Source organism: Nicotiana tabacum, chromosome 5 (genome assembly GCF_000715075.1).
Source record: "Nicotiana tabacum cultivar K326 chromosome 5, ASM71507v2, whole genome shotgun sequence".
Classification (NCBI taxonomy): domain Eukaryota; kingdom Viridiplantae; phylum Streptophyta; class Magnoliopsida; order Solanales; family Solanaceae; genus Nicotiana; species Nicotiana tabacum.
The window spans coordinates 3,184,790-3,200,925 of NC_134084.1; the positions used below are offsets into that span (position 1 = coordinate 3,184,790).

General features: G+C 39.6%; 1 protein-coding gene across 1 annotated transcript; it reads right to left on the reverse strand.

Moving 5' to 3' along the window:
- Positions 1–892: 892 nt before the first annotated feature.
- On the reverse strand, positions 893–15,777 carry LOC107813473 (pre-mRNA-processing-splicing factor 8A). The gene is made up of 26 exons (XM_075253256.1): positions 15,275–15,777; positions 12,108–12,231; positions 11,910–12,002; positions 11,433–11,823; positions 10,455–10,935; positions 9,575–10,365; positions 9,384–9,469; positions 9,104–9,286; positions 8,660–8,974; positions 7,565–7,869; positions 7,016–7,470; positions 6,737–6,863; positions 6,164–6,405; positions 5,937–6,060; positions 5,652–5,841; positions 5,463–5,570; positions 4,892–5,145; positions 4,121–4,737; positions 3,937–4,043; positions 3,580–3,834; positions 3,014–3,487; positions 2,711–2,872; positions 2,427–2,624; positions 2,020–2,298; positions 1,649–1,891; positions 893–1,514 (listed from the first exon to the last, which is right to left on the reverse strand). The coding sequence occupies exons 1-26, from the start codon at positions 15,652–15,654 to the stop codon at positions 1,323–1,325; spliced, it is 7,176 nt and encodes a 2,391-aa protein (XP_075109357.1). The 5' UTR covers positions 15,655–15,777; the 3' UTR covers positions 893–1,322.
- Between the last annotated feature and the right edge of the window lie 359 nt (positions 15,778–16,136).

Sequence of the window (16,136 nt, forward strand, 5' to 3'; positions counted from 1 at the left end):
TTGAGTTTATAACACAAAAGTCACTTATTTTATTTTATTTTTGTCACATAAAATCATTTAACTTTAAGCTTATAACATAAAAGTCACTTTTTTATTTTTTGTCACATAAAAATCATTCAACTTTGGCCAAAATAACTAAAAAGTCATTCAACTTTGGCTAAAATAACTAAAAACTAAAAAGTCATTCAACTTTGGCCAAAATAACTAAAAAGTAAATATAACCTAAATTTTATATTTCATACTGAAAATACGATATAACACTCCAAAATAAGTTAGTTACATTTGGAATAATTTGAGATACCTCCCTCCAAGTTTCGCTAATCTCAGTTGTAATTTTACGAATATTATGTTTATTTTTCTTATTTTTGATCACTTTGTAATAATTTTGTTAACCAATCATCATTAATGTAAAAAATATAATTTGACTAATTTGCCATTATTCATTTATACTCATTTGTTTATTGAATTTTACAAAAATACCTTTTTAAATTAGCAGTATCATGTCATTAAGCTAAATAGCTATCTTGAAGTATCATGTCATATTTTCGGTATAAAATATAAAAATTCAGGTGATCTTTACATTTTAGTTAACTTGGCCAAAGTTAAATGACTTTTATGTGACAAAAATAAAACTATGATTTTTGTGTTACAAACTCAAAGTTGAATGAATACGGGTAAACTTTATGCTTAATTAGTACATAAACCTAACCCGTTGGTTCAGGACAGTTATACATGTCCAAAAAAAATGCACTCTTCAACATCTCAAACCTTTAATATAACAACAACAACAAAAAAAAAAAAAAAAAAAACAGCGAAATTCCACAAAGTGGAATCTGGGGAAGGTAAGTGTACGCAGACCTTATCCCTGCGTTATAAAAAGTAGAGTCAAACCTTTAATACGAATAGAGAAAGACATTACTAGCGTTTAATTAATGACCATTCTAAATCTTACACTGTTCAGTTGCATTGCTCTCGGCATACAAGGTTCCTACTACAACAGGATTAAAGGAAAAATCAAAATACCAAAAACACGATTTGCTTCCTCTTACTGTACAAACATCTGTTTGGTTTGCCGCATCTAAAGGGCGCGAGCTAAATTCTAAACCGACAAAGACGAGATCCGCCCTCGGATAAAAAGCATACAGTGGTATCAAGCTACAAATTCATTTGATATATTTACAACTTGTAGGGGTTCCATCTAATATCATCAGCCACTACACTATGGATTATAGCTGAGACATACAACAACTAAGTCACCATTTGATTTGACTTCCCAAAGGCTTAAGGGTAAACTTACCAACGTATATTTGAATGGCTTTGTATTATGTAAATGTATCTTCCCGATCTGCCTCAGCAGTGTCACCTTCCTCCATATTGCTGAATTCCAGGAAATGTGTAGGTCGGTGATCCTCATTGTAGTACTCCCTAGGTGTACCTAATTTCACCCCGTACTTCATGCTAACAGTGTGCTTCACTCCCATGAAGTTGTAATTCCATGGACCATTATCAGGTATCTGCACAACAAAGTTAAATTGAGATTCAGTTCTAGACGGAGATGGCATATAAGGAAGCAGGGAGATGCAGAAAACATGGGACGGGAGCAGCAATCAAAAATCCAACTGAATAATCCATAGACTAGCACACTTACCATGTAAAAGCCAAGGAATCGGTCACTCAACAGCATCTGGACCTTCTCGTAATGAGTCGGCAGGTAACCATGAGGGTTGCTTCCTGTATCTTTGTTAGCACGTCCCCATTCATACCCAGTTGGGGTCAACTTATATGCAGTTAACGAACAAGACCCTGGTGTGAAGCTGCATGTCAATATAATACACTTCTCTCCATCCCAGTGTTTGTTGTTCTCCAGGATCCGAGCATGTGAAGTAACATCCTGTTATTCAGAAGATTTACACATCAGAAGAGCTCTGCATAGAGCAATTGGCTAAACAAACCCCACCTAACCCCTGGAAATATAACTCATTAAGCTGCAGTACAAAACAAAGATGAATAGAAGTTAACCTGTGGAGACAACTGAGGAAGTTCATTTGGTTGTGTGTGCATCCATCCCAAAGGCTCCAAGTCATTGAGAAAATCATGCTCCGGAAGACCGGAAGGTAGATGCACCTGCTGATGTGTCCCCCACTGTGGAGGCATTGCAATACACCGGATTTCCTTCACCTGAGGATTATCTGGTGGACTTACACCATATAAGTAACCAGCAATTTGTGTCCGCAGATCGGCAATGCAAATGAACTTCTTCAGAATATTCTTTGGCATGATGTACGTATATCCAGTCTCCTGCACAAACAGTTAAAAACCAAAATATTAACACTGAATTTTTTTTCCATTTTAACAGTGATTCTACGAACAAGGTGCTAAAGGTATAGTATGTCTAGTTAAACAATAGATGGCAAAGCAAGTGTTACCTTTATGTCCTCTGAATTTACATATATGTGGTTCACACGGAGATAGAGATTTGTTGCAGAAATTGCTCTCACACGCCAATCTGTTTTAGAGCCAAAGGCAGCTTGCTCGTAAGGACTCGTAGTAGTAACGATCAACTCATCACCATGGACATTTGTGGTCTTTGTGGTAACCGCTGTCAGTTGACTTGCTTCCTTGGCCTGAAAAGATGATGCACATTAGCAACTGAATCTGTAAAAACAAAGGGGGCTACATTGATAAGTACTAGAAGGACCAAGATTATAACCTGTTTCTCAATCTCAGCTATCTGTTGGCGCTGCTGGGATGGAGGAGTAATCTCAGCTCCGAGTATAATATCACGGATCTCAGACTGCGTCAATGCTGATGTGTTGACATTGTTCTTTTTTGCATAGTCTGAGAGAATGAGATCTCTAAGCGCTACCTCAACCTGCACCATGCACAGTCCAGAATCAGAAAGGAGTCCATCAAATTAAAATCGGCACAATGGTGTGCCACTAACAAAAGTTTCTTTCACAATATCAAGGTATGGCAAATTCAAGGAGGCATAGGTACATTTTCCTGAACGTACCTTCATCCACTGGTCATCTGTAAGTGAAGGCCAGATGTGGTGTGGCTCAGTAACGACCGACTTGTCAGGCTTGAGTAGCATCTTAGCCTTTTCATTGTTAACATGGAGTGCACGCAGGATGAGAATGAGCCTGGAGAATGCTGTATAGGATGAGATGCTCTTCAACCAATCATCATATATGTTGAACAGAACCATTTGTGGCTCCGTAGCCTTCAGTATAAGATCACCAAATTTCTCTATCTTCAAACAGGCCTGGAATGGTAACTGCAGCTCACTTCCTTTGATAACAATATTCGGAAAATCGAGCAAGTGGACCTCCAAAGGATCAAGCATCCCTTTCCGAGTCACAATAATTTGCTTCGGTTGTTCTTCAACAGGCAAAGACCTTACAAGTGCAGCCACTTCTTCGGCTGTTTTCCACTTGGCCAGCTGGCCAAGACGCTTTTGCCCTGCCCACACACTTGTGTGAATGACCTGTAAATGAAAAGCACAGCACAAGCATCAGTTAGAGAGCAATGGAGTTTGCCCAAGAGTAAACAAGAAAATTACAGTCGAACTGCACTTACCTTCAAAAACAGTTGACCTGTCCTAGGATTGAAAATGAAAATTGCACCATTAATGGGCTTTGTCGTCAAATTTCCCTCGAAGGTCTTGTGGATGGTCACTCGGTACACGTTTGTGTCATCAACAAACCATATAATTTGATTGCTGAAAATCTCTCCATAATTCTGAGATGATAAATATGGTTCTGTGGGCTCTGAAGAATACAATTGCAACCCTTTCCTTATGCGTTCCCTCAGAACATAGAGTGCAGGATTTGACTGCACAATGGAGCACAAGGATGTTAAGAAACTTTTAGCTGCAACATATACTACAGGCAACCAGTTCATGAAAATAATGGATGATTGAAAGGGGGAAAATACCTTCATAATCTTGTTCATGGCTTGGGCAAGCAATGGTTTTGAACCAGGGAACCAGTTACCAAAGGCGGAATGCAAGTTGTAAGCAAGGTCAAGTCCAATCATTACACCTGCAAAAAGAAATAACTATAACCTGTCTGACAAAGGAAATAAATTCAGTTGATCACTAGATGCACACGTGACATACCAGTAGGAGATGGATAAATAGACATGTTGTCAGTTGTGTAATCCATGAATTTTGCTCGTGTATAACGCTCAATATCATGAGAATCATAGTCACCCCATCGAAGCTGCACATCTATCCAGTATTTGTTACTAGCCTTCTGGTCAAACACATCCTTCGATTCGGCCACAAGACTAGGTTTCGACATGGGCCATCTATGTGCAGCAAAGAGGAGGATGTCAGCGCATGAACTATTCATTTTGTAACTCTTTCTTGGATGAATTGTTTCCTTCTGTACAGTCTCAATTTCCAATGCATCCAACTCTTGATCCAAAACTTGGCAAAGATCCATGACAACACTCTCATGGATCTTCTGCCACAAATGTGCACGGAAGATCTGTATCAAAGATATCTTCAGAGTTGGAATCTTCCCATGCATAAATATCCCGGTCAGGTCCAGCTGTACTTGGAAACCAACATAGACATTGGCCCTATTTATTGTTGGCGACCACCAAAGAGTAAACCTACGATTAGGGATTTGATTAAGCCCAGATCGTTGAGCATTAGTCAATTTTTTGTACTTCATGGATTCCTCAAAACCTGAAGCTTTCTCCCAGAAAAGACCCTCCCAAGTAGGGAAACTGAAATATCAAGGAAATTAAGTTAGTAAAGCCTGCACCAAAAGGTTATAAAAAGTGCAAACTGAGACCACACAATCCAGTTCGGAGAGTAAAAACGTATTGGCTCCCAATAATATTAAAAGAAATACAAAGAGCAATGAGGAAGAGAGCATACTATGTTCCTTTGAATAATGTATGCTCAAGAATTCCTTCAACTCCTCCAAGAGCTTGAATCACATCAGTACGATAGTTATTCAGGTTCCATAGCTTTCCATCATGCCTCTGGTGTGTCCACCAGAATGGATTCTGCTTAAGAACTTGGTACTGTTTAAAGTCTGTTCTCACTCTCCATCCTTTGTCATATGCTAGGGTGTGGCGATCCTTCTGGAATAATGTATTGATTCGAGGTATTCCACGATCCCATGAATCCTAATGAATAACAAGAGAGGAAAGTTAACAAAACCAGCAAACAGTCAATTGCCAAAATAACATGAAAGCTGCAAGTAACACATATCAACCCCCACCCAAAAAAGCCAAAAAAGCTAACTAGCTTATGATTTGCTTTTGTATTTTGTAGTTTTCTTTTCGGCGCCACAATGAAAGGATACTCCAGATATCACGAATGATATATCTCGCCTCGGCCCACAAACCACTTAAGAAGTACAGCAGAGTAGCAGATAGTGTAGAAAAATTCCAATGGTCCAAAGGATGCAAGAGAAAGTTATCAATATAGGAAGATTACTTACTTCCAGATCTTCAAGAGTCAAACGCCTATTCTGTGCCTGGGCTTCCTGCCTTTTCAAAGCATATTCAGCCCAAACTCTCTGAGAGTCGATGAACTCACTCTCCCACGGCTGTCAAGGAATAATAAGTTAGTATTAGTAAAACTAATTTAGGTGGACAAGAGAAAAGTCAAAGCCAGCTTCAAAAGTCACCTGTATATATCGATAAAGATTTGGAATCAATTGGTCCTCTTCATGGCTCATTCCACTTCTGAAATGTGTCACACCAACATCTGTTTGCTGACTATATCTAAGATCACTCTGCGGGATCAATATGTGACCCATTGACAACATTCCCAGCCCTCCAATTTCCTTTGGTGTGTAGAAAATAACAGGAGGAAACCTAAAGCATATTCATCATTAGAAGAGATGTAGAAAATATATTTACTGAAAATTAAAATAATTCCACCATACGCTCACACGTATTCAAGAACTTACCTACTGGGCATTTTTGAGTTCAAACCAATCTTAATACGAGTTTGTATCTTGTTTTCACATTTGACCAGCAGGTCCAGTAATTCTTGGGTATGCACTGTTGCTTCACGGAAATATGTCATGAGGCCTACAAGAGTAAACCAAAAACCTTAGTGACAAGGATCCACTAGCAAGAGCCAAAGTTCATGTTTGAAACAATTAATAGGCAGAAACTCAGGACAAGATGTTACCAATAAGAGCAGTGTTCCATTTGTTAACAATCTTTGTGAATGTTGTAGAACCAGAGGACATGAGGATCTGCCTAACACGATTCTCAAACACCTTCATGTGCTCATCATCTACACGCAAGAAGGCAACAGCTGTGCGTTCCTTGGTCTGCTCATTTTGTAGATTCCAGACTCCATCTCTTGTATTGCTGAATGCCTCTTGGGTCATTCTTATCTTAGGCAGTATCCGAACTTCAAATCCACACCTACACAAGCATGTCAAGGTTAGCTCATTAAATAAGATCCTCAACACTTCGAACTTTAATAGAAAGTGTGCGCCGTTAACATCGCGAATGAATATTCCGGCGAACTTTTAGCAGGTCTAAAATTAGGAAGAGTAGACATAAATAAGTTCCAACTTCTATCCCAAGATATTAGCCACAAAGGATTCTGGGGTAGAATTCAAAATATGGAATTATCCAGTCCTCATCACCACCCAACCCCGAGAATATCATTCAAATAATCAACAGGATTCTCTAAATAGATATCACCATGCAAAAAAGCTAAAACAGCCAACAAACAGAAAGATGTACGTACATGCTGAAGAGCAAGTTTGGGTTATCTTTGCTATAAACAGAGACAAAGCTGTTTTCCCACTCCAATGTAGTAATACTTCTAGGCAGCCGATTCTTCATGTCCCAGAAGACACTTCTCCCAAGATTAACTGAAATTGAATTTAACCAAACAGAAAGTCAAGCTTCACAGTAAAATAAAAATAAATCAATTCTCATTAAATTTACCTGTAATCGGGAAAAAACACCAATTATAGAAACTCAAAATTAAGGCACAACATAGAATAGCCTAAATGACAATTACCATCATGCTTCATGAGCCTCATTCTTGCGTCTCTAGGCCAGCATTTCTTATTGTTATAACCAACCATGTTCTCATTGTTGGGATCAGGATGCTCAGTAAGATATCTTTGGATAAGGTCCCGAGCCTCTTCATGAGTGAAGCGAAATAATATATGCACCTTGTCAATGTAGCGAGAATACAACCTTATAGGATGCCTCGTTTCCACTCTAGTATCACTAAAGGTTATGAATTCATTAGGCATCTGTGGTGGACCAGCAATTTCACTAGCTCGAGTTAAACCTAGGAGCAAAAGATCCAGCACAAGCCCATAGTACTGTACAACAAACGAAGCAAATTGAAGACCGCGTATCAGCCCGTATGAGTTTGTGTGGCTCATATCTTTGTAAGACAGCACAACATTGTTTTTTGCAGTAACATAATCAGCAATATTGTGGTCCAACACCAAACGCAGAAGCCTGCAAGAAAATGAAAGTAGGTCAACACAATACCCAAAAAGGAAAAGAGAACCGTTATGAAATCTAAATACCAGCAGCTCTCAACAACAAATACCTGTTCAACATGGTCAGGTCAATCTTTTCAAAGAATTTCTCAAACTTTGTCTGCAGCATCACCACACACTGTCCTTCACTGGTGTCCCATACTCCTTGCAAATTGTTTATGCCTTGACACCATTTATATACTAATAGTGGTGGTGGCTCTGAATCAGCAGGCTTAATCCAATTTGGGAAGAGATGGCGCTTATCACCTTCATACCATAGGTACTGGTCCAGGTACGCGTCAGTAATCTTCTCAAGTGGTTCGATCTCATAAACAGGAATCAGGTAACTGTACAAGTCCATGAACTCGATGCCAACCTGTGAAATGCAATCATCAGTTCATACTTGAAGAAAGACATTCTTACAGATACTACCAAACTGAATTAGAAGGTCTCTCTTCAGCAACTTCCAGGAAATGATCAGAGCGCACATCTTATCTTGTTTCTCTAACCCAAATTTCAATTAACTGATACATGTGTGTGTGTGTGTGCATGTAGTGAGAGAGAGAGAGAGGGGTAACTCCAATTTATATTTAATCCTAGCAAGGATTTTTTTCCAACATATCATAGACCTAGGTTTTTTCAGCAGAATTTACATGATACCAAATCTCTGAGTGTGCAAAATTATGGGAAAATTGGACCATGGTATGGCAGCAGTAGCAAGAGTGGTCTAACTATCTGATATCCCTGATTCTTGTATGACCTTTCAGCAACCTCGTTTAGGCTATTTGGATTAAGTAAATACTTAGGGGTCGTTTGGTATGATGGATAAGCAAAAATAATCCTGGGATAAAAATAATCTCAGGATTAAGAATAGTACCGGGATAACTTATATCTGTCAGATGGTGGAATAGTAATCCCAAGATAAAGCATTAAAATTAACAATCTCAGGATTAAAACAATATATCAAACAGTCAATAAGAAATAATATCAGGATAACTAGTCACAGCATAACTAATCCCAGCATAACTTGTCTTCAAACCAAACGACCCCATAGGATATAAACTTTATAAACCTAGGATAATGCAACAAGATCATAGTTGATCCCACCAAATCAGTACATTGAGCTCCTTAACACTCAAAAATGAATTTCAAATAGTAAAACTTACTTCTTTGAAGGCACGCTGAGTAAGCAGGTGACGCTTAATCCTTGACAATGCCTCATGCGGATTATCATAAGCTTGCTCAATGAGGCCCAACTCTTCTCTTTGCTGCTGGTTTAACCTCACAGCCACACTGTAAGATTCTTTCAGTCTCTCAAGAGCAAGGATAAGTAGCTTCGTATCATGCTTGTATGACAATGGAGGGAATGGAATAGGAGAAAACTTCCTCGACTCCAACCAATGCACAGTGGTAGTATAAATAGCTACTGCTTCTTCTGGAGTAACATATGGGCCGTCTTTCAAGTAGTTATGTTGCCGCTCCTGTTAATTGAAGGAAACCACAAAGCAACATGAATTACCACCAAGCTTGTCTACAATAAGCAGATATTATAACACCAATGCAATTTTTTGAGCAAAAGAAAACCCACAGATAATATCAGTAAAGCTCACCTGTTCAGCCTTCAGCCAAAGGCGAGTCAATCTTCCAAGGTTCTTACGACACACAGTCTTGTCAACGGTTGCTCCTCTTCTTATACGTTCACGGTTGTAGTGAGCAACATTTGTCCACCAATCAGCTTTTGATTTGACATAGCGGAGAATCATGTTCTCAATAGGAACAGGCAAACCTGGGACCTAATAAAAAAAATAGCCAAAAGAACTAATTAAATAGATGTGTAGTCTAAAGCGAAACTCATTGTTACAGAAGAGGGGAAAAGGAGAAGAATAGTACCTTCCAAGGAATATTTGCCTTCCAACAACGCCATGCTTCACTTAGATGCTGCAAAATGGTTCTCGCTTTATTTTGCTTGATACCCTCTAAAGTAAAGAGGCACTATATTAGCAAAAAGATTTGGTTCGAGTAATGTCAAGAAACGAAAGCATCCCAAGAAAGACAGACAGTCAATAAGAGAAGATTATCACCTGGCATAGCATCAAGGACATCATGCATTACTGCAGCACGGAGCTCCAAGTCAAAGTGACTTTCAACACGTTGCTTTGTGACAGTTTTGGCCACCCCCTTTGAATGGCGACCCTCAAATTGCCTCGCCAGTAAATTTCCTAACCATCGTTCCAAAAGAGGCACTATACCACGAAGGAAGAATAACCACACCCTCCACATAGGTGCCCAGAAACCACAACCAGGACCTTTTCCAACTGGCCCAGTATTGAATCGATAATAGATCAAATGTTTCAAATCCTTACACATTCGAATCTGCCTCATAAGCCTGTACTTGTAACGGTACATACCCGTCAACTGACCCACATGTGAAAAAATGTATTGCAAGCCATCTGCCAGCTGAAATGCATCAACATTTCCCAGACGGAACTGAACATTGGCATCAACAACTAACTTTGTCAAACGCAGAATTTCACGACAAAGGTGGAAAGCATTACCAAACCGGGATTTCTTACGTTCCTTTGTAGTTAGTGTCTTAACAGGCTTCAAATTAAAATTGTAATCAAGGTGAAGATAATTCAGGTTTTTCCTATGGATCAAGAGATTCAGCATATTGTATCCCTGCTTGCAAACTTGGAGACCAGCTTCAGCCCAATCAAGTTCTGTGGTTTGGAAAAATTTTGTGGCTTGAAGTGAGCGGAAGAGATGCTTCTTCTTCTGGGCCTTAGGAGGTCTGTGATGCAGCTCATTCAACACAAAACATTTCAATAACTTCTGATAACTAACACGCACCTTGACAGGATATGATGGAGGACTGGAGGAAATCAAAATAGATAGTTAGATACGTTACGGTATAAAGATTAGCTTGCTACAACAAAAGTAAAAGTGAAGATGGAACCATACCAATGCTCCTTAAACCAATCTGACACAAGGGGTATATCTTCAGCACGTCTTGTCCGACCAGATCTCATGTTAAATGGGCGTGGGGCAAACAACAGGGAAATACCAGCAGCAGTAGTATCAGTATAGATTGGAGTCTCATTCAGCAATGGCTCAACACCCTCAGGCAAGTTAAAGTCATCATCATCGTCATCCTCATGAACTTTCTTCTCTCGCCGGTCCTTGGTGACTATGGGATGTATAAGCGGATCATAATAGAAAGCAGGTAGATCTGGATCCTCTGTTTTTATGTACATGATCATCGGAGTGTGATATATACCAAGCTTCACCTTTCTTGGTCTGTTGTTATAGAGGTGAGGGAAGGCAATTCTGTACTCTGTCCTCAGAGGTGACCTGATGATCAATTTGTTGATATCATTAAACTCATTCCAGTCTTCATCTCCTTTCTCCATGTCACGATATAAGGGTTCAAACTTGGGCCCACCTGCAGCAGAAAAGAAGCTTCTTAATGGAAACAGTCCACCAACCATGAAGATTCAATACAACAAAAATAACTACGCCTCAACACATACCATGAAAATTTATTCCCTAATCCGGCCACCCAAGGCCAGGAAAAAATGGACAAAAAGTGATGCTACAAGGCGATCCTGTTGGAATGTCACAAATTACCTAAATTAGGAGAGGATAGCCAAATATGCAGGGCGAACATGGAAATACCCAAACAAATACTGAACAGATGGGAGAACTAACCAATATCATAATTGGTTCCTGAACTACCTACCACTCAGGTATACCTTCTCGATAAGATTACGCAGATGCTAGGCAGAAAAAGAAAACTTAGAACTTAATGGGAGGATACTGATCTTCAGCTAGGCAAACTGAAACAGTTCAGATCACTAGCATTTTATGGGCACACCAAATAGCTAAGAACTTAGACGACGGAAACATATAACTAACGACTCAATTGAGCATATTCCTTACCAGGTATGCACATATTCAATGCTTTAGCAGTGAAAAAGGACTCCATATCAAATAAGTAGAAGTAATTGCGATCAGTCAGATCTGAAAGCAGCTGTCCAGCCAGCCGGTGAAGTGTAGCCATTATAGGGAGGGACAAATGCCACCTGCGGTAACTAGGACCGTTAATAAGCTTTGTTTTCACCAGTGGCTTATGGTCATAAAACCAGTTATAAACAGCTGAATCTTCTTCTTCATCCAACTCCAACTGGATTGGCTCCAACGGATCAACATCCAAAAGATTATCAGCATAATCTAACGGAGGCTCCTCATCGTCAAAAGGAGGAAAACGCATTCTCTTGAAATGCCGCCGGTCTCTCTTCTCCCTCCTCATCATGATCCACATAGTGCCCCACTGCAGATTTCATGATTATGAATCAGTCCAAAATATATCGTTTAGTGGAGTTAGAAAGAAACCAAAGCAGGGGTCCAGTAGCATACCTGAGCCAGATATATAGGTTCAACAACCCATGGTATCTCATTAACAAATGTAATAGCACCAGTAATATGGTACAGGATTTTCACATCTCGAACCTGTTAAAACAAAAGCATTACAGAACAAAATGAGGATTCAACTACTAGAACAAGACACGGCACGATTTGCCAAAATAAAACAATCAGCAAGACAGTAGGGAGTACCTGCTCCCACGGCATAGGCATGTTCTCAAGAAGTTTGTAAACAGCATGAGGGACAAATTTAAGAGCTCCGAGATACACACGTTTATCATGACGATATTTTTTTGATGACATATCCCCATGGTCCCTGTAAGATGTATGAGCTCGATAAGCAAAGGAGAGAAAAACACAACAATATCACACTTCATAAAGCTGAGCAAATGAGGATGAGGAGGTCGGTGTCTATATCCGAGAACCAATTCGGATTCATGGTCGTTCAGCTACGGAAGCTATCCATCTTATCAGGAGGTTGATGGAATAGTATAGGGATAGGAAGAAGGATTTGCATATGGTGTTTACTGACCAAGAGAAAGCATAAGATAAGGTCCCAAGGGAGGTTCTTTGGATATGCTTGGAAGTAAATGGTGTTCTGGTAGCATACATTAGTGTGATTAAGGACATGTATGATGGAGCCAAAACTCGGGTTAGGACAATAGGAGGAGACTCGAACCATTTTCCGATGGTTATGGGGTTACATCAAGGATCTGCGTTTAGCCCTTTCTTATTTGCCCTGGCCATGGACGCACTAACGCACCATATCAAAGGGAGGTGTCATGGTGTATGTTATTTGCTAATGATATAGTTCTGATTGATGAGACGTGAGGCGATGTTGACAAAAGATTGGATGTTTGGAGACAAGACCCTTGAGTCTAAGGGTTTCAAGTTGAACAGGACTAAGACAGAGTACTTGGAGTGCAAGTTCAGCGTTGCGGCCGGGGGAGCAGATAGGGACATGAGGCTTGATTCACAAGTCATCCCCAATAAAGGAAGTTTTAAGCAGTGTTATGAAAAGCGAGCGCTTCCTCGCTTAAAGCGAGAAGCAAAGCGAGGCGAGCCGCGAGCCATCGGACGCTTCTGTTAGCTGAAGCGCAGTAGGTTTACAAAAGCGCTCGCTTTCATTAAAAAAGCGAGAAGCGATGAAGCGAACGCTTCTCTTTATAACAGGGCTGCCAACCTATTTAATTAAAAAAGTTGTTCTTTTTTTAAAACATCATCGACCAACAGCAACATAGAAAAGAAAGAGGCGACCTAGGGTTCAATTTTTCTACGCTTTTCAACTTCAAGATCATCAAGTTTGGTCCCAGGTATGTGATTTCTTCTTCCTCCTCCTCCCCTCCTTCTTTTTCTTCTCCTTTTTCTTTTTCTTTCATGGTTTCAGCATCCAAATAGCAGCGAAATGCTGACAAAATGTTTTTCTCCCTTCAGTTCTTCTTTCTCATTTTCTCCTCTTCTTCTTCATTTTCTTGCATTGTTTCAATGATAAAAAGATTGAAATGCTGCCCATTTTTTCGTTTCATTTATACTGCCCTTCTTCTTATTTTCATATCCTTTATTCTTAACTACTTTGCCCCTAGTTGAAGAAGAAGAAGAAGAAGAAGTTGAAGAAGATGATGAGTAATATAATAATGATAGTGGAATACAAGAATTTGACAATCTTGTAGAGAATAGGATGCTCATTTTGTGCTTTATGATGCTAATCTTTAGTTTTTACATTGAATTACTGAACATTTGCTTACAGTTACATGTGTTGTCTATGCAGCATTATTTTAATTTTTTTTTTAATTCTGCCTCACTACAAAAAAGCGAGCTTTTCGCTTCTCACTTTAAGCGAAAAGGGGTTTGTCCTTTTCCTCGCTTCACGCTCTTCACAATACTGGTTTTAAGTACCTTGGGCTGATTATCCAGGGGAACGGAGAGATCAACGAGGATGTCACACATTGTATAGGGGCAGGATGGATGAAATGGAGGTTAGCATCTGGCGTTTTGTATGACAAGAAGGTGCCCTCGGAACTTAAAGGCAAGTTTTATAGACCGGTTGTTAGACCGGCCATGTTATATGGGACAGAGTCAGAGGGTTGGCCAGACAAGATACCAGAAGATGAAAGTAGCAGAAATGAGGATGTTGAGATGGATGTACGGGTACACTAGGTTGGATAAGATTAGGAATGAAGATATTCGGACAAAGGTGGGTGTGGCCCCCATAGAAGACAAAATGTGGGAAGCAAGGGTTAAATGGTTCGGGCACGTACAGAAGAGAAGCCTAGATGCCCCGGTTAGAAGGTGCGAGCGGTTGGTCTTGACGGGTATGAGAAGAGGTAGAGAGCGGCCTAGGCAGGACATGGCGTGACTCCAACCCACCGAGTACATGATCCTTGATAGGAAGGTATGGAGGGCGAGCATTAGGGTTGAAGGTTAGTAGGTAGTTAAGCATTTTTCTACTCCTAGGTGTAAGGCTTGTCGGTTAGTGTCTTATTTTAGTATTCTAGAGTTACATGTTATGTTCGTACTATTTTTCCACTCCGGTTTCCTAGTACCTTGCCACTGTACTGATATTATTGATATTGCTTTTTCCATTTATTTTTCCAATTCTTAGTTTGTTGGTACTATCTTTCTAGCGTATGCTGTTGTTACTGATCTATTGTCTTATTTCATCTTCTTGTGTCAAGAGTCTATCGGAAACCACCTCTCTACCCCATGGGTAAGGTCTGCGGACGCTCTACCCTCCCCAGACCCCACTTGCGGGATTATACTGGGTTGTTGTTATTGTTGTTTATAAAGCTGAGCAAACATCATCACCAAAGTCATGATCTATAAAAGTAAAGGTGATGTTGAGACAATGTAGAAACCCCTTGTTCTTCTATACTGACATCTGAACTTAATATAGGTATGGATTAAGGCATTTGGACTACTATCCTATCAGAATTCACTCAGGTAACAAGTTGTTTTTTCCTTCATTCTATCTTTTTAATTTTTAACAGCCATCATACTTGAATGATTTCAGGTTCTACTTTCCAGGTGTTCGAGAAGTTGGTTCTCCCATTGTGCAAGTGTTTAAATTCATTTACATGCAATTTAAAACAACAAAGATAGTCATGACGCCCCAAATATTAGAACTCCAGAAACCACATTGTTAATTTAAACACCTCCTATTTGTGTGTGTGACTGTGTGTATTATATAGATGCACTATTTTCTGATTTAACTCACACCGACTAATGCATTTACTGACAACGCAAAGAATTACCTAATAAACTAAAGCACAACACCTCAGAAATAGATTGCCTGTATTTTCTGATAAAATACACCTAAAATGCACAAAATTAACTAGCAAAAAGGCAAAAAAAAAAATTACCTAATAATCTTGCGAACATGCTCCGGAGGCATATCTTCCTTTTGCGTCTCCACAAATCCAAATTTGCGCTTATCACTATACCGCTTAGAGTTAAGCTGCATCCATTTCCTAGCTTTCTCTTCAAGCTGAGCCTCCGTCGGCAAAACAGTATAAGAAGGCGGAGCCGGTCCTCCTCTACTACCGCTTGTACCAGGAGGCATCATTGCTGGTCCTGAACTTGTACCTGGAGGCGGCGGCATCAAGGACGGGAAAACAGTATAAGAAGGCGGTGGCAGAGGCGGAGCCGGTCCTCCGCTACTACCGCTTGTACCAGGAGGCATCATCGCCGATCCTGAGCTTGTACCTGGAGCCGGCGGCATCTCACTAAATCGAAACTCCATTCAAAACTCGGATCGAGGATCCACACCTTCCCAAATTCGACTTCTTCCCTCGGAACCCTTGCCTTAAACCCCTAAATATTTAAGGCCCCCAAAAATACCAAGCACACTCATACACTATAATATATATATATATATATATATATATATATATATATATATATATATATATATATATATATATATATATATATATATATATAATTAGTTGTTTCATTTTCTAAATTGAACATTCACTTTGCATTATCTTTCAAGCAGGGTCTTAGGGTGGGTATCGGTCGGATCGATTTGGTTGTGAATGTTATCGGTTTGAAATATCGGTTATTGATTTATAAATATGCTAAAGTGTAATCATTTAGAGGAAAAGGTGTAATGTATAACGCTAATTAATCTTATAATTTTGATCCCTTTCAATTATGTTATAAGGAGAATAAAAGTTTTGTGGACACATGTCCACCGTCATCAAAAAGTTGATTCATATATTC